At 38.8% G+C, this 21202-nt stretch overlaps 1 protein-coding gene across 1 annotated transcript in view; it reads left to right on the forward strand.

The window, feature by feature from the left end:
- The window catches only part of ERP44 (endoplasmic reticulum protein 44), a 53849-nt gene that overhangs the window by 730 nt on the left and 31917 nt on the right, over nucleotides 1–21202 (forward strand). The window contains exon 2 of the mRNA XM_075494230.1: nucleotides 20005–20077. Coding sequence (XP_075350345.1) covers nucleotides 20005–20077 — 73 coding nt within the window. The remainder of the gene's footprint in view (nucleotides 1–20004; nucleotides 20078–21202) is intronic.

Raw genomic sequence — 21202 nt, forward strand, 5'->3', positions numbered from 1 at the left:
CGGTGGGGACTCTGCCCCGGTTTCTCCGCGGAGAAGGCCGGCGTCGCGCCTCCCCTCTTCAGAAACCGAAGAGGCAAAGCGAGGGGATGGAGCGGGCCCGGGAGGGCCGCGCAGCCCCTGGGCGGCGGCGGGAGCCGCGGCTGCCGGGAGGGAACTGCCTTAACGGTGCCTCTCCAGAGCCTGCTTGTCGCCCGTGTTTCTGTGCTGCCGCCCATAAACTGAGGGGAGCGGGTTCCCGTGCCCGAGCGAGAACGGGGCTGCTTGCACGCCCTTTCCGCGAGCACGCCTGCAGCGAAGTAACCCGGCCGAGCTCAGTGGCCGAAGCTGGGAAAAGTTCCTGAGCTGTCTTGCACAGTCGTCGCATTTATCTTTAGTTGTCAGACTACAGCTTTTTTTTTTTTTTTGGCTGGCATTACATACATGACCTAAGCCACCTTCTGGCTCTGCATACATAGAAACTCAATCACTGACGCATGTGTTTTGTGGAGATAAGTTGCCTGTGTTATATTTTATCTGTTTTTTTTAAAACAGGCTGATGTAGTGATTCTTACTTTTCCTGAATTGTATTGGGCCGGATTCTGGGCCTTTCATAGCATAAGTGACTTGCAGAGCTAAAGGGGACTTGTGTGAATAAGTTTAACAGGATTTGGTCTTAAGATACTAATGTGTTTAATCTATTTTAATCATTTGGGAGAATAAAATTGGCCATAAAATGAAGGAATAATTGGAGGTAAAGGTAGATAGAGCTTTGGGGATCCAAAGGGAAGTACGTAGTAATATAACTACTAATGAATGAATTAGTTAAAAATGTGAGGACAAGTACTTAATGAACAGAACAAGTACTCGTTACCACTTTGAAATGTGCACTTCTACCTGGATAAGCTCTGATTAAATTATTATAAACTTGCTGTAGTTTCAGGGTTAGTAAATATACATGGTTGGTAGGGTTTGAAAAAACACATTTGAAATGTTTATATATAGATGACTACTTATAATGTGTTAGCTCATGATATGAGAGGCTAAAGTGAAGAACCTAGTACTTTCCAGTCACATCGTGTGTTAAAACAATGTTGCTTACGCGCGAGGTTGGTTTTCACCATTGTTTTAAGTACAGACTCCAATGAGCAAAAACAAGGAGTGTGTACTGTTTTAAAATGCCATTTAAATGGGCAAGTACAAGTTTGAAAAAGTGGACATGAGTTAATGAAAACATTTCTCTTTCTTCATGGTACAGTTGATCAATGCAAATTTAATATGCATCAGTTAGATCAATGTGTGCCAACTACAAAAGAGGAAATGGCTAAGATCTGAAATTTCCCCATGTTTTAGTTGCTGTTTCTTTGCGTATGGGTCACATAAACCAATTTCTAATGTGTTTAAAAAGTACTGTGTACGTAAAACCTCAAGAAGGATACAGGTCAGAGTCGGGGTTTTTTTAAGAAAAATAATGTATAAGGTTATCGGTGTAATTCTTCAGCATCATATCAGATGTGGCCCTGTGTTATAAGGAGCCTAGTTACATACTTGGATCAAGCCACTGAATCATTGCTTTTAGTAGATTTGTTAAGAGTTTAGGAAAAGTTGTCCTTAGCAGACTGGGAGTTGGAGGGATCCTTTTCTTTAAAATAGCTGAAAAACTCTTTTACAATGTATGGTGTCTGTTTTCTCATGGCATTTGGAGAGTCTGGTAGGGTGTACCAGATTGGCTTTAAAGTTCTGGTAACTTTGTTGTTCTTGTTACTGACAGTCACAAATACCTAAGACTAGCAACATAACTGTGGTCTTGGTTGGTAAGGTTTGGGAGAGCACTCTGCTCTGCATCCAAAGGATGTGCCATCTAGCAAAGCCTCTTTGAGTGTGGCAGTTAGCATATTTTGTGGATAAGTGAGCTTATTAGCATTATATCAATGGTTCCTAAAACAGAATACAATGATATGTAGCTGTGAAAACAGCTTACTAAGCTGGTCTTGCTTAGTAATAGCAATGAAGTTAAAAAAAAAAATTTAAATTTCCAGACTTTTGGGTAAGCATATTTCTTTTCTAGATAGGGAATTAAAATGCTGCAAAAGGAAGCAAAGATACAATGTCAATATCAAAAGAAGTTCTTTAGTCTAAGAAGTTTGACAGTAGGACATCACTAAAATTTCGGAGGGCTTTGGGTCTCCCTCTAATATTCTTCTCCCTGGTCTCGCTGAAGGTTGGGTTGCTAGGGTGGAAATTGCAGTGCAAAACGTTATAGGGATACCTACCAGTCCCAGCACAACCCTTTTTCCTTCCAACTTTTCAACCTCATGTGCTAGCAATTTCCTGGGCTGCTGGGAGACAAAAAGGGGCTGGAGAGAGGATGGGGGAAGCACAGGCTGGCATGGCCCCTGTCTCTGCAGTACTTGAGCTGAGTGGAAGGGCGAGCGGCATACAGCACAGGCTGTAGAGGATTGTGTACAGCTGATTGCAAGACTGGAATAAGAGATGCGTAGTAATGTCATGTGGCCCCTTGTGCTCATAGATTAAGATGTTTCTGCCATGTTGGTGTATTGCTTAATAGGGGGTAGGACAGATCTTTAAGATTAATCCAAGACAGTTGAATAAATGCTGACGGGACAGTGCCTCATCGCATTCTCCTTTAAGGCAAGGTGTGGTTCTTTGGCTTTGCTCTAACCAATCGTTCTGTATGTCTGCCTCTAGTTACAGATGTGTATGCTTCACCTATAAAGAAAATTCTAGAACAAGACACACTGTTGCACATGCTTCTTCTGCATATGTATGAAAGACATTAGTCACGTTGCTCAGTACTTTACTGGGAGGCTCATGCACAGTGTCCCTGAGGAATAGATGTGACTAGAGGAAACCACCAACTGACAGTGAGGGAAATGAAGGGGGAAGTTCTCTGTGGTTTTTATCTTTCTTTTTTTTTTTCCTTTCCCTCAAGCAACTGTAAAAGGATTTCCCAATTCTTGCACTTCAATCTGTGGAGGTTTATTAGGTTTCAGAATGCCACTACTATACCTTTTCTTTGTAGCTTGTTTGGAAAGGTGTCATGGACAAACTGAGAACACCTACTTAACATATTTGGCAACACCTTTGGAAGAGCATATTTTTCCTCTCATATTCTGAGAATGTGAACTGTTGGGAGTGTTTTCCGAGTCTTAAAGCCTACCTAGTTTTCTAATAAGTAGTAGTTTCTCTTCACTTGGGGTTATTATGGAAGCCTGGTGCATGTTCCATTTGTGATTCAGTAGCCCCACTATGTATGCTCTACCCTATAAGTTGATACAGTTTATCACTGGCAGGTAATACTTAGTGTTACAGTTGGTCTAACACTATAATGTTTTATATTTTTAGTGAAGCTTTCAAAATGCTACTTACATAGCAATGCAATTGCAGCTGTTAGGAGCAGTAACTTAGAAGAGGCACTCGTCAATCAACTTCTGAATTTCCTATTAAACTTTTAACTGGAAAAAATACCGTAGGGTAATATTTCTGTTTCTCATTTGACTGCCACTGCCTTTCATGTCTTGTTAATATGACACCAAGTACCCAAATAGTGAAAATAAAATTACATCTTTTAACTTAATGTTAAATGCTGTAGTAAGTTGCCCAAAGAGAAGTTGAATACTCTGTACCTTTTACAATGTATAGAGCATATTTCTGTGTATTTGCCTCTCTCTGCATATATATTAACAAAGAAATTTTATAGTCAGGAATCCTGCTCAAAATGTAATATTCTGAATTTGAGCATTAGTCAAAGATTGTAGTTACAGGCAAATTTTAGGCCACTGAGCCTTATACAATGAAGGGAGTTCCCTCCAAGAGTAGCATGGGAGTTCTGAGTTGTCCATCATTTGTCATGCCCTCTAAAGAGCAAAATAGTAGTTAACTGAGGACCTTTCCCTAGGTTGGGGGTGGGGGAGGAGGAGGGGAAGCTTAAACTCTTGCTATGAAGAGGAATTGCATTCTTCTTGCTATGCCATGTCATGGGCAAGTTCCGTGTCTGGAGTGCTCAGGAGGGAAGACAGGAGAAACTGAACTGATTCTTCAAATAGAAGGCTCAGACAATGCTGGAAAATGTATAAATGAGTTATTGACAGTAGGATGTCAGAGATCCTGTTGCTGGCAGCTGAAGAACTCTGTGGTGACGTACTCCTTCATGTTCTTTTGATATCCTTACTTTTCTCCTCCGTAATCTGCTTTGCGGTTTTTTGGCAGGACAGCTTTCTTAGCAGTATGAGGACCAGTTTCTTGCTTTTCTTGGGAAAGTAGAATTACCACTGGTTGTTCTTATACATGCCCAGCAGTTATCCCCTGTGTTTTAATCAAATCTATTTCTTTTGAAAGACTTAAGGATTATATGCTGCTATTCAGGAGGACCAGTTGTTCACCTTGTAGGCTCTTCTGTAAGCATCACTTGTATAGTTTCCAGACATTTTGTTTGCTTGAAGGGAGGGAGTTGTCTCATGTGAAAAGCAAGTATACAAATACGCTGTAAATTTTATACCAGAGCTTCTTCAAAAGCTCTTCAAGAGAGTCTAGAGATATTTTCAAGTAATAGCTGCTTCAATAATGGAGTGGGTTTGGATGCATTAGCAATACCTCCTTCCCTCCCCCTTGTTTGAGAGTGAGTTCTCAGTGATTTAGAGGAGGAACATTTGGGAATGTAAGCAGAAGCAATATAGAGTGTTGATGTCAGAGCCTAAACAACGTTTTCTTCCAAAACTAAACTGCAGAAAGCTCCCCTGAGAAGTAGAGGAGGGCAGGTGCATTGCAGAGAATTAGGAAAGGAACTGAGATCAAATTTCCTTCTGAGAGTTCTGCCTTTGCACTTCTTTCCTTCCTGATGTGTCTTCATTCATCAGAAGCATGCTAACCATTGGTAAAAACATAGGTAATTTTCTTTTTCAAAACTGTTAGTAATGTCAACTGCTCATATAATCTAATTTAAAAAAAACTGTTCATAACTCTGAGATTTTGGAAGTTTGATTACCTTTAATTATTTTAATTTACTGGCTTTCAGGTATTTTGTTTTACATTGTTCAGGGTTATTCTGTAAAGCTGTTGCTGTACTCAACACTAACTCAGAATATTTTTTTTCACTGCCAATTCAGGATGCTGTATTCCTCCAAACCAGCTGTAGGACCCTGTCTGTATTAAATTATACTTTGGTGATAACAAAAAGTGCCTTACAAAAAGCAACAAGATATATTGCAAGAGAGTTCCATAATTTTTCCTTTTTTCATATATGCTACTACTGAGAAACTGGCTACCTTGACAATACACCCCTTACAGCTAAGAGCCATTCATGCCATTAAAACATGTGCAAAGTTCCAGTACTGTGCCCTCCAGATAACTACTTGTTACTTACAGCCTCTTCTAGGAATGAACCAAACCTGGAAGCTCCTTCACATGCATGCACATACACCTTTTCTTTAATCTGCTAGTGATCCACAAGATCTGCTCTTTGTGTAGCTGATAGAACATAAATGTTATCTTGTTGGCTGCAGTGGTCTGTATCTTAAACCATATATCGATTGAAATAGTGAAAGCAGTGAGGACATAGCATCATATATGGTTATCTAAATGCAGGTGCTCGATGTATACCTTCAGCAAATAACTGGTTCCCAAGTAATTTTATATGCAGCACAATGTTTCTGGTAAACACAGTAAATCTCCTGTTCATCTGTTTTTATTGTAGTAAATGTTTTGGGTTTCTTCCCTCCCCTTGTTTCTTGATCTACATTAGTTTGGCTTTAGCAAGAAAGCTTTGATGAACAGGAGTTTTGTGAGTCTCACTGTATTTACCTCGTAGAGTCAAGTTGTAGAGTTTTGGGTTTTGATTGCCACTGCAAGTTTGATCATTTAAATTGGAAGGGACCTCTAAAGGTCATCTGGTCTTATGCTCTGCTCAGTGCAAGACTAACTTAGATGAGATTGCTCAGGGGTTTTCCCAGTTGAGATTTGAATATCTCCAAGGATGGAGGTTCTACAACTTCTTTGGGCACCTGTTTTAGTGTTTGATTAAAACCTTGTTGAAAGTTTTATCTGAAAAATCTGTTTGGAACTGCAGCTTATGTCTAGTGCTATTATCACTGTGCATCTTTGAGAATAGTCTGGCTCTGCCTTCTCTATAACCTCCAACTAGGTCGTTGGTATCAGCAGTAATAGCTTCCCCTTCTTAAGGCTGAACAAATGCAGTTGTCTCAGCCTTTCCTTGTATACCCTGTTGTCCAGCCACTATTAATCTTGGTAGCCATCTGCTGGACTTCATTCCCATATGTTAATGTCTGTCTTGTACAGGCAATCACAAAGCTGGACAGAATCCTTCAGATGGGCCCTGCAAGTGCCAAATGAAAGGGAAGAATCGCTTCCCTTGGTCTGCTGGCTAAACTTTTGCTCATGCAGCTCAGTATGCAGTTCTCTTTGCTGCAAGGGGCACGCTGCTGACTCCTGTTCAACTTGTTCCCCAATACCTTTTCTGCAAAGCTGTTTTCTATCTGGTTGGCTCCCAGCCTGTATGGGGTTATTCCATCCGAGATGCAGGACTTTGCCTTTGTTAGACTTCATGAGGTTTCTGTCAGGCAATTTCTCCAGCCAGTTGAGGTGTCCTTGAATAGCAGATCTCCCCTCAAGTATATAAGCCACTTCCCCCAGTTCAGTATCCTCAGGAAGTTTGCTGAGGGGACACTCTGTTCCATCATTCTGGTCATTAGTAAAGACAAACCTTACACCCAATAATGATCTGGAGAAACTCCATGAGAGACCAGTTGGACATGGTATCTTTGTTTACAGCCCTTTGAGCCCAGCAGTCCAGCTGCTGTGTCACTCACTTTATAGTTCACTTACTCAGTTCACATATTGCCGATTTAGGTCTAAGGATGCTTTGGGACACTGTGTTAGAAGCTTGGTAAAGTCAAGGCAAACAATGTCCAGTACTCTTGCCTCATTTAGAGAGCTAATCATCTCACTACAGAAAACAATCAGATTGATTTACTTAGTCTGAATCCATGCTGGACAGTTGTGGCTTCTGGAAAGAAAATTAGTCTCCATAATCCTCCTGGGGACCCAGGAAAATGTATTTTGTCTGGTTCTGTAGCTCTGTGTACGTCCAACTTGCTTAAGAGCTTTCCAATTTGGTCTTCCACTCACGGGGGTAATGCTTCTCTTCCCTGGTACTCTAGTACTAGGCTCAGACCTCATCAGTAGAAAATCAGACAAAGACAACATTGAGTATCTAAGCCTTTTCCATGTCCTTTGTCACTATATCCCCTGCTAGTTGAGCAGCAGGCCTACAATTTCCTTAGTCTTCCTTTAGCTGCCAGCACACCTGTAGAAACCTTCTGTGTTACCTTAACATCCCTCTCTAGTTTCAACTCCAGCTGAGCCTGGGCTTTTCTAATTTAATCCTGCCTGCTCAAGCAATGTTTCTGTGTTCCTACCAAGTATTTATTTTCTTACATCTACCTTCTGTGTACTCCTTCTTTTTTTTTTTTTTAAACTCATCCAGAAATTCTGTGGTAACCCATGTAGGTCTTCTGCCATACCTACTTTCTGCACAGTGGAGTGGATTGTTTTTGTGCTTTGAAGAGGTTGTCCTTGAAGATCAACAGGCTCTCATGAGCCCTTTTGGCTTTCAGAGCCATGTTCTATGAGTGGACTGAATTGTTATTAAGACCTGAGTGTTTTCAGTTCTTGTCACTTTTTTCAGGGTTCTGCAAGGTACATTTTTCTATTAAAAAAAATAACTATCATAGTAGATTATAGATGGGAATTATTGTGAGACCCAGTCATTGGTGAGTTATATCTGAAAGTTTCATCAGCAGTGGCGATGAAATGAAACACTGGAGATCTCAATGGCTTGTTTCCTGGAAGAAGCAGGTTATCACACTTTATGTGCTGGAGTCTCCCAGCTGCTTCACTTTGGGACCAAAATTAAGGATATGCTAACCCACAGGGAAATTTCAGGTATATGGTTTGCTGCATTCAATTTCAAAGGAAGATACTTCTCTATGGCATCAATTTCTTTAGTCACTGAAACTTTGTATCCTAAATGGTGTTGATGAAACAGGAGCAGAAGGTAGAGCCCTAGAAATAGAGTATAGTAAATGGCCTGGTTCCTTGGCATACTTTTTGCAGCCAGCATGTCTCCTGTCTTGCCTGGCATCAGTGATTTTTGCCTGGTTTCAGTGTGTGTTTCATTGAGGTGCATCCAAAAAAAAAAAGTCTGTAAGGATGTCAGGGTTTTTTTTGTTTTTATTTTTCTAGATTTGTGAAGAGAGGTGGGGAGTAGAAAAGCAATCTAATCTCTGTTGTAAGGTAGCTGGCAGTAAAGCTTACATTTCTTCTCCAAGTGGATTTGTGTGGCAATGGGCATAAACATGGAGAGAACTTTTTCATTAGGAACTGTGCAAGGAAGTACTTTGAAAGGCGAGGAATAGGTGTCTGTTCCAATGAAACTTGGAAAAGAAAACAACAGCTGTGATAGTGTTTTGCTGTTTCCCATAGCTGTCATGATTATGAAGTGATGATATAATTAACTTTCTCAAAAGCTTCACAAAGGGAAAGCTTTTCAATGAGGTATCCACATTTGTAATCCCAGGAAGAGCTCTTTGTTCCTTTAGTTACTGTCTATCACTTCTGTCTCTTATAGTTTATTGAAATCCGCTTTCTTAAATATTGCTGGAAACACTTAGCCCCTAAATTCTTTGCCAGTCCTAGAAATTATGGATTTTCATAAAAGTGTGTATGAAAATACCCCCCCCCTTCTCCTCCCTGTGGAGTCAATTCACTTGGGATTTTGGACAGAATGACTGAAAGACAAATTGGTTGCTTCACAAAGGTAATTAAGACAGTATGTGGTGCAGGGGGTGAACAGTTAGGGGTTCCTTCCTACTAATGATCTGTTAATTAGTGAAGGGAGCTCAGCAAGTGTATGGGCCTCTTGGGAATTATTTTTGAATGACATTTAAAACTGCTTTGGTTAAGAAGGTATCATTGCAGGGGGGAGAGGCCTCTTTTTTTTTTTTTATTTAGTATTTTTTCTGTCAACATAGGCCAGCAGAATTTGCTAAACCAGTGCAAATATGTACCTATAGTTAGTGTTACATAGCTATTAAACTTTATTTTAAAATAAACCAATACACAGCTGTGATACCTTGCTGAGGATTTTGGTAACAATTTTGGTTGCAGCAGTCCACTCTGTTGAGAACACTAAGCTCGCTATATGGAGCTGGTTAGCTGCAGAGCCAGCATGTCTGATACTTGCTACCAGTTCAAGTGCTGCACCATGTGAATGTGTTAATATTATTTTTAGGACCAGTCCGGAATACTTGCTGGAATATTTTTGTGGGAGTCAGCCTGAAGCTGGCAGGGTTAATATTCCTTGGGGGAGGTAAACCAGCAATGGGGTATCTCTGTATCATGTTCTTTTATGCATTTCAAAGTATCTGTGGCATGTGTCCTTTCCTCTGCATTATTTACTCCTCTGCTGTCCAGAGTTATCCATGGTAAATTAACTGCATAGTGCAGGCCCTTAGCAGCTGTTTAGGGTAGAAAGAAAATAGCTCTTATGCAGTCTGAAATTAGCTACTCATTCTTCAAGCTACATGGAGCTGTGGTCCCAAAGGTGAATTTTTCTGTTCAGATTAAGGCAGTATTGCTTTAATCAATGTTCTGTAGAAGATCGCCAATGGATTAATTGTAAAATGTATCTTCCCCCCTCCCCCCCCCCCCCCCCCACTTAAATTGGGAGATTTTTCCAATGCCAATGTGTCAATTAGAATGCAGCTGTAGAGTAGTATTTCTATTAGTGCTTTTTTGGGAAGATCTTATCCCTTATCCTCTCATATGTTATTTTAAGGTAGCAAATAATAAATACTAACCTAAAAATTGAGGCAAAGCATTTGTTAGAGACAAGCTAATGGATTCCCACTGAGCTTTAATATGCTATGATTGGCAGTTTGCATGCGTAGAATGGAAGTTTGTGGAGTGTGCATCACAAACTTGCCTGAATGAAGAAAAGGAAATAATTAAAGTAACATAAATTTAGATGATGTTTTAAATGGATTTATTCTAAAGTTCAGAGTTCTGATGTTAAGGGAATGGGAAGCTGAGGCAACAAAACCCCATTGTATTTTAGAAAGTTTATAATTTCGAAATTCTAAGGTATTCTTCCTCATTTTGATTCCTCAGAAAAAGAGGAAGGAGCAACAGCAACACAGGACTGAATCTCAAACGGTTTTAATGTATGGACAAACGCTTCATATGCTACAGATGGCTGTGTCACAGAGTACTGTAGTTGTCTTTTGATAGTTGCACAAAACCTTAACCTCCTGCTGAAATATTAGGAGGTAATCTGAGGAAATGTGGCATCTCAATCATGCTGAAGGAAGAAAAAAGAAAATCTGTAGCGCAAGGAGGGTCTTAGTGATATTGGAAGTGTTATTGCTAAAAGCTCTAGATCTGAGGTTAATAAATGGGGGTTGTTGCATGCATATTCATGTGTGGGTTAGTTCTGGCTGAAATTGCAGGGTGTAGCATGACCGTGTAATGCCAAAACTGGAAGAAGGTAAGCATTTAACTTGAACTGCTAGTTGTCATCTGTACATTTGCTGCTCTGCATTGAGTGTTGCTCTGTTGTTTAGTTCTAATTGTCATTGCCCTCAGCATCAAATAAGGATGAGCCAAATCAAGCTGGCTGTGCTTCTGTGCTTTCAAACCAATTTTGTTATTTGGAAGTACAAATAGGCAGCAGCACTAATATGAACGGTACAATTAAAACAGTGTTATCAGAGATGGGTTTGTCCGCTTATCTTCCCTTATGTTGTCTTTAGTGTGGCAGTTAAACCAGTGTGTTTTACTTCCCTTCGGGTGGACTGGGTGAGGAGAATGACCCTAGCTGTATTTTTCACTTAAGTGTTTTGTTTGTCTAATTGTCACTTTTACTGCTTTTTTTTTTTTTAACGCAATGCCTCAGCTGCGTAGTTCAAAGCAGTGTGGATCCTGCACCTCTGGAGCCACAGGACTGTGGTACTTTAACTGCTGCATAAAAATGTGAAATGCAGGTTTCTCCAAGGCTGCACTTTCTATTTTATCTAAATTGCTTCTTAAGTATTTCTTCCATGGAGGGCTAGTTTATATGTGTTTATGATAGCCCTTATTTTTCCATTTGAGCAGTTGGTTTTGGTAATTCATATCTACTTTTAAAACAAGTTCCAGCCTGAAAAGTAAAACTGAACAGGCTTGTCTTTGCTTAAAGTTCCCGCCTTTCTTGATACCACAAAGAGATAGATAACTTGATGTTTTGGAGCAGAAGAGCGAAAAGGTATTCAGTATTGCAAATAGATGATGTGGTTAATAAAAAGATAAGCAGCTTAAAAGTGAGTAGGTGTTGAAATTGAGCATTTCACTTTAAGTTGATTTTTGTCTTGTTGAACAATAATCTCTATATGTATTAAAATCTACCAAAATAGAAATTGTGTGTTATTTTTCAAAGTGGTAGAATGTGTGTTGGCACCAAGTATCGAACATTCAGTTATCCACTTACACATTCAATCCTTCAGATTATTCCAAGGTAGCAAATGTTCACGTGACATAGGAAATGCTGTTTCTCCTGAAAACACTACGTCTACTTTTCGGCTTCTTCCTCGAAGACTACGCTTTAAAGGAGAGATTCTGAATTCTGTGGCCACTCCTTCCACAGAATACCATAAAAGTTTTGGTTTCATTTTAATATCCATTTTCATCACTAGTCAAAGAATGAACAGAACATACATGTATATATATGTTATTAAAAAATCTCAAATTCTTGTTCTGTAGTAGCCCTGTGTGTAAAGACTAAAGGGCACAGGAAATACTGTAGAAGATCATAGTGAGTAACAGGATAGTATGTTGCTTTCTGTAATGATCCATGTGGCTCTCAAAACACAGTTCCTAATAAGCCTTCTGTTTAGACTCGACTATTTATTTGAAATGACTCACAATTTCTTCTCTATTGCTACGCATCAAAATAATTTCCGAAATATTTTAAGTGCAAAAATGGCTCTGACATCTTAAAACGCGGAGAGGAGAGTATTGAGAAATTATTTGCATTTCAAGACTACATATGTGATCTGTGGCATGACGAATGGAATTGTGAGTACACACTCTCCACAGTTTAAACTCTCTACGGTGAACATTTTTGGTAATGGGTTTTATGTGTAATAGCAATGGCGAAATAGAGAACAGGCCTTTTTCCGTGATGTACTGAAAAGGGGCAGCAAAGTATTCTGTGCTGCTAGCCTTATCAAAGTCTTGACAAGACTTTTATTTTGTATTGCTGGATCACAGCTTTAACAAGTTCAGAAACCTCAGGGTGCTGGCTTTCATATACAGCAACAGCTGCTTAACTTGCACTAATCATTTTGGAGATTGCATTTGTATTTTACGTGCTTTGTTCCTTCTTGAAAGTGAATCCTTGTGTTGTTGCCAGATAATCAGAGCAGTTGGTAGATATGTAAAAGAATGAGTTATCAGAACATGAGGTGGTGTTTTTTTCCTAAGAAGCTGCACAAATTATACCTTTTTTCAGGGGAATTCTAGCTTCTTGTCTAAGAGTAAGAAGCATGGTAAATAAAATATCTAAAGATTCAGAGTTTTCAGTAGTTTCCTGGGGAACTGAATTAATGGCTTTAAAGCTGTGAAACAGGGTTTAAGCTATGTTCGTATTTCTGAAGATGCGTACCACTCTAAACGTTATTCATGAATAATATAGTTGTTCAGGCACCTATTTACATCTTTTGTAGGTATATGGACTGTGTTGCCTCTAAGTGGATGTTTAAGACAAGGAAACCAGTGTGTTATGACCCTGACTAGAGATTGTCGTTTTCCTTCCAGGCCAAGAAAACTGAAAATTAGAAATTTTCAGCTGAAAATAAATTACAGGTCTTATCTCTGTGACTTTTTTTAGACAGGCCTCGTCATATTTTTGAGCTCTGACTTAAACATTTCTATAACAGACAACAATCCTTAGGTTTGTGCCCAGAGACTTAAGCTTTAAAACTGTGTTTGGGTGTATGGTTCTGCTATTAAAAGCTTTATGGGAAAAATGCAATGCATTGAACTACACGCTGTGATGAGGTTTAATTTTCGTCTCTGCAATGGACTTTTTGAATGGACATCTTGTGTCTTCTTATAATAGCTCACAAACTGTTGAGAGGTTAACTTAAACCATTTTTCTGGGGCACTTCAGTGCTGTGGTAACAGACCACTGAGATATGTCTGCGGCTATGAATCATTTCCCAGTCATACATGACAATCCTACATCTCCTTTGCTTGTGTGTTAAGATCGGTTGTAGGAACTATTAGCTGTGAGTTTATTTCCTGATTTGGAGTGTCAAATCAATGTAATTTGAAATTTCATAGATACCATTATAAATTGTGTATGGGGTCTTTTTGTTTCCAACGTTTTCATTGGCAAAAAGTTCTTCAATTTTAATAATACAGGTACCTACACCAAGTATTCCTGTCAGACACTGAAAATGGGAGGAGATGACAAGATATGTGGAGGAAAAAAAAATCACACTACGTCTTTTTAATATGGTGGTCTCTCTACCTAGCTCTATGCAGTTATAGCACTGTTTGGCTAAATCATTATAAAATTGACCTATGAAGGCTAAAGAAATAAGTTTACTTTTTTAATATATATATAATCCGTATTTCAGTTTAGGTAGATATTTTCTCTGTTCTCGTGAAGTTAGTAACTGCAATCCTTAAATCTATTTTCAGTAGCTTCCTTTGAGTGTTTTAAATTTCCCTGATTAAATTTAAGGTATGGCTCTTGAGAGAAAAAATAATAGGAAAAGGATTTTTTGGTACCAATTTAAAAATTGCTCTGAAAACTTGAATATAACTCAGAGGTGATCATTAATTAGTGTTTTGAACTAACATAGTTTTGTCTCATAGTCTTACAATGAAAGTAGCTTATATTACTTTTTTATTTTATTTTTAGTAATCCTGCTTAATCAATAGGGGTGGCAGCAGTTAATCTAAATTATGAAAATGTTCAGGCACAGTCTGGAATCAAGTGGTGACAATTGAAAGTTGAACTGCTCCCGCTGAGAGGGTGAATAATGTTCTTTTTTTATTTTTCCCCACAGTTCTCTATTTACTGTTATCTCTCTCTGCTCTGAACTTTGTGGATCATTATAGGGCTTCTGGGAATGCCACCAGTGAGATGCTCCTGATTGATGGTTCTGAAGCCAAACTTCAGGGGTTCTTACAATGTCTGTCAACTTTGGCATTGCTGTCTCCCGGGATTGCTTTCAATTTGTATCATCCTACAGCAGGCTGTAAACCCGTTTGCTTCCTGTTGTCCGGGAGTTTAATGCAGACCTCAGAGCGGCAGCAGATTAGTGGCATGCATAAAGAAAAAGGTACTCGGGGACTGAAAGTCAGCCACAGAGTCCTGTGGGGCTAGGACTTCAGGTAGTAACTTCCACATGTCAATCTGGATTAGATGCAGGCTAGAGCTAGTTGCCAAACATAAAATGATTTTGTGGTAGAGGAGAAAGATGGTTTAGTCATGTGCCTTTAGGATTTCCCAGCAGGAGGAGAAGGTAAATGGAAAGTTTAGCAAGTGAAAATGAAGGCTGTTCTTGTTGACTGCCTTGCAGGTGTAGTACTAATTAGAAATCATAATGCTCCAAGAATAGATTTTCTATGTTCTTCAGATAGTTTGCTCTGGAAATGAGGACCTCTGTTTCATTATGTGAATTAAAAAATAACGAAGGGAAAAACTAAAATGCAACAGACCTGTTTTTTCCCTTTTCTTGTAGTTTTAAGATTGTACACAGTTGAACTGTTAAACTCTTCTGCAAGAAAGTGGTGTGTAAAGTATGATAAACTTGGGAAGGAAATGCCACTAAACCTATAGGCCTGTTTCTTCTGTCCAGTTGGCAATTAAAGAACTAACAGCACTAATTGGTAAGGCTAAAATGTTGATAAAAGGTTTACCTAAATGTCCTGAATAACCAGTGGGCTTCATTAATATGTGAAGTGGCTATTGAACAGCAACACTGTCAGCAGAAGTGACTTGAAATTGGGTGCGCTTTTATTTCCTCTTCGGAAAAGGAATATGAAGCCTGGCAGAGGTCTGCCATTGGGGGTGAATGGAACAGGTTTTGTCCAGGCTTTTTGTTTTGTGTAAGGCTGCTTGTGTAGCCTTGTGCCACGTGGCAGAGGGGGATAATGTTGCCTTTTGGGCAGTGCTTTGATATCTTCCATTAGAAAAAATCAGAATAAACATCAGCTAATTTGTAGTTACTCCTCAGAAGCGACTAGTACTGGCTCCTGGCAGAAGTGGCTAAGTCATTTACTGACTTCAAGTGAGGATCAAAACTGGATCAGAAATACTAGGATTATTATACTAATTAAAATTCCCAGTAAAAACATGAGCAGTGTTATCTTCAGAAACTTCCAGGAACCTGAGCTGATATATTCCTGCTTTATTTGACTGTTTCTGAGGATCAGAAGAGTAAAAATACATGTGCCATTTCCTCTTCTTCCCTCCCCCCATATGAGCTAAATTTTATCTTTGTGAATGCATTGTTCAATTCCTGACTTTTTTTCCCCCCAGCAACGCATTCTGTAAGTGTATACAAGCTTTCTGCATTCGTTTTAGTCTATAGTGTTTGTCATTTTTCTATAGTGTTAAACAATTGTGAGTAGATTATAAACACGCTTATCTAACTTGTGCAGTTTCACACTCAAATATTTAGTATTTGAATATTCTACTATATATTTTTTGAAATCTTTTTCTTTTGTAACTACTTAGTTTTACCTTCAGATTTTAGTAGTTTAAGCATTTAAAAAAATACAAATATAAAAATATAGCTAATTTTATCCAATATAAAGGCAGTGACCTGAGTTGTTTTCAGGTGTCCTTACGTAGCCAGTTTTCCTTGTGAATTATTTTTGCAAGATGCTTTCTTCAGTGAGTTTGTAGCTATCTTGTGAGGTCAGTTGGAAACTTTTTTTTTACCTAGTTACAGATGTGAACAGTCATCCATGAGTCCTTCTGATGTAGGCCAGTGGAATGCAAAGTTTGCATTTAAAAGTAAAAAATTCTGAAGGCTTTTTTAGCCAGTGTGTTTTTCAGAACATGTGTTCAATACCTGTTTCATAAAGTGTGCAGCTGACGTTCAAAAATGATTTCCTCAAAAATGTCCTGTTTTCTGCCTATGGGCATCAAGCACAGGCTTCATCAAAGGTCAGAAAATATTCTCAAAACAGTGTAGTTTCTTAGCAATTTAAATAAGAATTTGTATTCCTTCATGTTAAATATTAATACTAGCAATATCATAAACTCTCATGCATCTCATGGGACAGCAAGATTACTGGGTCAAAAGGATGTGTTTTCTTCCTTACAGGCATTATACCTTTATGAAAGCTTCAGCTGAAATGAGTCTTGCATATTTATTGACATTTCTTAAAGGAATACTTTTTTTCCCTGAGTCTGTCTATCTACTTGTTATGAAGGGTTTGGCACCTACAATTATTTAGTCAGTATAAAATGTTTAAGAATGTATTTATGAATATATTTTGACAGAATAGAATTTTCCATACTTCTAGTGGAAAACATATTTCAATTATCGCAGGTTTTGTGCAACTTTTGGGGAAAGAGGTTCTTAGTCTCAGGTTTTTTTCCACTACCATTTAATATAAAGGGGCAATGGGATATACAGCCTAATTTCATTTTCACCTTCAATATATGAAGACATTTGGGAACTTTGTTTCAGTACATGCAGCTTGCACCACATTTTTCCACAATAAGAGTTAAGAAAGCAATCAAAAATTTTATTCATGCTATAAAGAAGTATTAGTTTTAATTTGCTTCTTCTGCACGTAGCACAGTCCAGTAGAGGATTTTATTGGTTAGTAAGCCCTGTGCTTTGATTTTGCAGTTAAATATTTGCATTGCAAGTTAAGGTGTATTGTAGCAATCTACAAATGCAACTACAGTTCCTGATCTCTTTATCTGCTGAATAACATAGCCTGTTTCCCCATTGCAAATAAGATGCTTATCTATGTTATGTTTAATTTATGTGTAATTTTTCCTATTAGATAAGATTTGTGTTGCTGCTCTAAAATTGTATTAGAAAAAGCCATGTGGGTTTAAGAAATTGATATCTTACCCGTTCGGTATGTTGAGACAATACAAACTGCTAAGCTCCTGTGAAAATAGTTTCACCGAGACCTACTGCAGAAATTCTTTGTGAATATGAAAGCTGATGCAGAGCTGTGTGCAGCAGCTAAAAAGTTCCTGCTTCTAGAGGCTTGTGTGGATTTCCTGTGTAAACAAGCATTGTCCAAGATTATAAGCGGGATAAGTAACTCTGTGGTCTTCAAGGATCAGAGAGGTGGTTGAGACCTTGTGGGGCAGCTGAAGCCTTGGAACTTAGATGAGTGTGCAAAGCCACCTGTGGTAGGATCAGATGATGCCCGACGAAATGAATGTTGAGTTATACTGTCCTTTATTGCCTAGAGCAAGGTTCCAACTGTTACTGTTAATCATAGCTACTGCTTCAATTGTACACAAGTTACATCTAACCTAATGCTTGCAACAAAACAGCATGTGCGTACAAACAAAAGCCATGCCAGCTCATTCACATGCTTAACTGATCCATTGCTACAAATGTAACTACTACTACCAGCACCTCCCCATAGCAGCAGCATCTAAGTTGTCCCATGCACTACCCAGGGGATGATGGGCAGGTATCTGCATTGACGTTGCTGTCGGCTGTCACTCATCTGGGGGTAATCTGACCTATGTGGACCAGGGTCCATACATGTAGCTTCTCTCTGCAAGGACTGAAGGCAGGGTCATCCTTTCTTGCTGCTCAGCAGTCAGCAACACCAGCATCTTCAAAGGACCTTCCCCAATACTGGCCTGCTACAATTTGTGTATTGCATAGCTTGCTTAATCAGCTTTTTTTTTGGCAGACTGTGTAGTTATGCTGTTAGTTTTGACTATGGACCTTACAGCTCAACCATTAGTTTTGTTTCTATGCAGTCATCTTAAAGCCACAGTTCACACATTTGTGTTGGGCAGTTTAAGTGCCACAGGAAGGCTGTGCAAACTGTGCCACAGATCTTAGACTTGCATATAAGATAAGTATCTTGTCCAATTACCAAGTGAGACGCACTGGTACATATTTTGTATTACAACAGCTGGTGTGTTTTTAGCCTGTAGTGTAAGATGGAGTGTATATGCTACCCAGTGGCCTCTATATGGGAAATACGAAAGGATCAGTATCCTCACTGAAAAGTGTTTAGTGACCCATAAATCAGAAGGAATTTAAAATGATTGTTGCAAGTCTCACCTATGTGCCATCTACAGTGATAGTTTGCAAGCTATGACAATGTCTCGCTGTAGAAGTCTCCCACAATTTTTGAAGCTAATCTTATGAGAGTGGGCAGCCAGTATGGCTAATGTTTTTGAGAGGCCACTGTTTGATATACACTTGCAACAAATGTTAGAAAACTTGATGGTTGACATTGAATTAGTCTTTTGATAAATTGTAACCAGTGTCAAAGACGAGTGTGCCCTGGGGGCTTGCTGCTTGTAGTCATGGTTCTAGTATAGGTCTGGGATAGGTCTCAGGCTCTTCCAGAAATACAGAGATCTCTGTATTACTGGATCCTTGTATCTAGCTGCTCTATGTGGCATTACTTGGATGCTCTTTATGCTTCCAGCTAAATTTTTCCTTGTTGTCTTTGGTAAAAGCAGCTGTCAGCTCTTCCTCTCTATCCATAGGCAGATTTTCTTTGCAGCTGCAAGGAGTAAACTAAGGCTCCGGGAATGTCAATAGTGTGTACGTCACATGCCACTGCATCTCAGTGCAAGGACTAATTCTTCAGGTATCACTGGGAATCTCCTGTCTTTACCTGGCTCCTTGACCTGTGCATTCCTGTTGGTTCTCTACCGAAAACCTTGCTTTTCCTTTGCTGCCATCTCTGTCAGCTGAGTCATGGAAACCACAAATGGAACAGTAGAATCGTGGAAAATGTGGCTGGAAGGCACATCAGTAGAGCATCTGGTCTGAGCCCTGGCCCTGCTTAGAGAGGTGCTGACTTTCTGACCAGGTTGCTCAGGGTGGAAACATTCACGTCCGAGACCAGAATCTGTATTGTCCCACTCAAAAACTTGCACGCTTATCTCTCTCAAGGCAAAAATAAGTTGTAACTCACTGATATCTCTCTCACCTGAGACAGACCAGCAACTCTACCTCCTTTTTTCCCACCACACTGAGATAAAAGAACTGGGCCTGTTGCAGGGAATGAGAGAGTGCTCTTCCATAAAACTGCCTATTGCTGTGATAGTTGCATTAAGAGTAATACAGGTGTTGCTTTATAGTTGAATGATCTGGCTGACATGGTGTCTCAGTTTTTATAGTCTGATATGCCAATCACGTGCTGGGACTGAAGCAATGTCAAGAAAAAATACGGAAGGAGATAAAAGACTGTAGCTAGTCGAGTTAGATATACTGAAACTGTTTTCAAAAATAGCGGCAATTGCAAGCTTTACCTAATGAGAAACTTTTTAGCCAGACAAGCTCTGTAAGTGACAGAAGAAATTAGTTGTCTCTGGGTGAAACTGCTGGGCCTACACGCTTCTGGGCTGTGTGAGATTGTTAGGTGGCTAAAATGGGGGTTTCATTTCTTTCTTCAGAGTGAATTTATGAATAGAAGTTATTCTTAAAGGTACAAAATTTACCTGTAACATTTCTGCTGACATAATAGAGAATCATATGAAGAGATAGCCAATTTTGCTTTAACTGTGAAAGTGTGTTTAATCTGTAAATAGTGTTTATTTGTATATTTGTAGTACTGCTGTCATCTGAAATGTGTTGACTGAATTACAATTATTTTACTGTTCTTCGCCAGCTTTTGAACGGCAACATTTAAAATAATAGATACGTTACTACTTTATTGCTGAAACTTTACATACCTTACTGGTTTGCTTTGTCTTTTTAGGTGTCTTGGCTTTTTAATCCAACAAGAAGTGAAATAACAAGTCTAGATAGTGGAAATATAGATGACATTTTAAGTGAGTACTTTGAATGTATTTTTTTTCTTTGTATGTCTACAGTCACTTATCTGCATGAATATTGCAATGTTATTAAATGAATATGCATACCTTAGCTTTGAAAATATGAATTGCAATTGGCATAGAAGTATTAAATGCCTCTGATCAAAATTATCTGTCTGAACTAATGTATTGCCTAACAAATTACTTTGTTGTAATCTCCATGAGGATTTGACATGTCTAAGAAAAATACCTGGTATCTGATTTGCAGATGAGAGCGCTTGATTACATAACCAAAACCTGTCAAGACAACATTTTAAAAGTTCCCCCCAAAATAGCAGCAGCTGAAAGCCGTGGTGATGGGCCTTAAGTATCTTGCTTGTTCAGCTATGTTTTTCCTCAGGTTGAGCATTGGCCTGATTCTGGTGGTTCATAGAAAGGAGACTCATAAATTAAACAGATGTGTATTCCTTGTCTGAAAAGTATGCAATTTGCCTGTATCTGGTTGTCTTCACAGGAAAAAAGTTATTACATTGTTTCAAAGTTTTTTTTTTTTTCTGAATATATTCTTTTATTTAGGTCTGTACTAGAATCTGCCTACTATCGCAGGATTGCTTTGTGTAGTAAATGTATGATTAGGTGATATAAGATCTGTTTGTAAATACCTTTTATACAGTGTAAAATACAGAATCCTTTTGTAAAATGTTATTCATAAAAGAATATATGCCAAGTGTAAGTACTTTTTAAATTTATCCTATTACTTTCAATAAATACTTTATGCCTTGGAGATAACCATGAATTTCTCTGTGCTTGTTAATTTCCTGTTCATCACTTGCATTCCTTGCTGATAATGAAAATCTTAACGCCATACTGTAGTTTTCCCCAGACTTCTCAAGAGTCATCTTTTCCAGCATGTTGTCTTTTCCTGGCTTCCAGCATCTTAATCTTTGCTTGTAACTGCTTTGTAACTTTGTCAATAGTGCAAATTTGTCTAGCAGCATTTTTCCTTTATAAAGCTGTGGCTGATATTCTATAGTTCCAGTATTTATTTCAAGTTTTTTTTCATTGTCTAGGCCACTACTACTAATAAAAATCAATTTACAGCATGGTGGTTATATTGTGTAAAGAACACAATTTATTTTTGGG

This window comes from Mycteria americana, chromosome 2 (assembly GCF_035582795.1).
Source record: "Mycteria americana isolate JAX WOST 10 ecotype Jacksonville Zoo and Gardens chromosome 2, USCA_MyAme_1.0, whole genome shotgun sequence".
In the NCBI taxonomy this organism is placed as follows: domain Eukaryota; kingdom Metazoa; phylum Chordata; class Aves; order Ciconiiformes; family Ciconiidae; genus Mycteria; species Mycteria americana.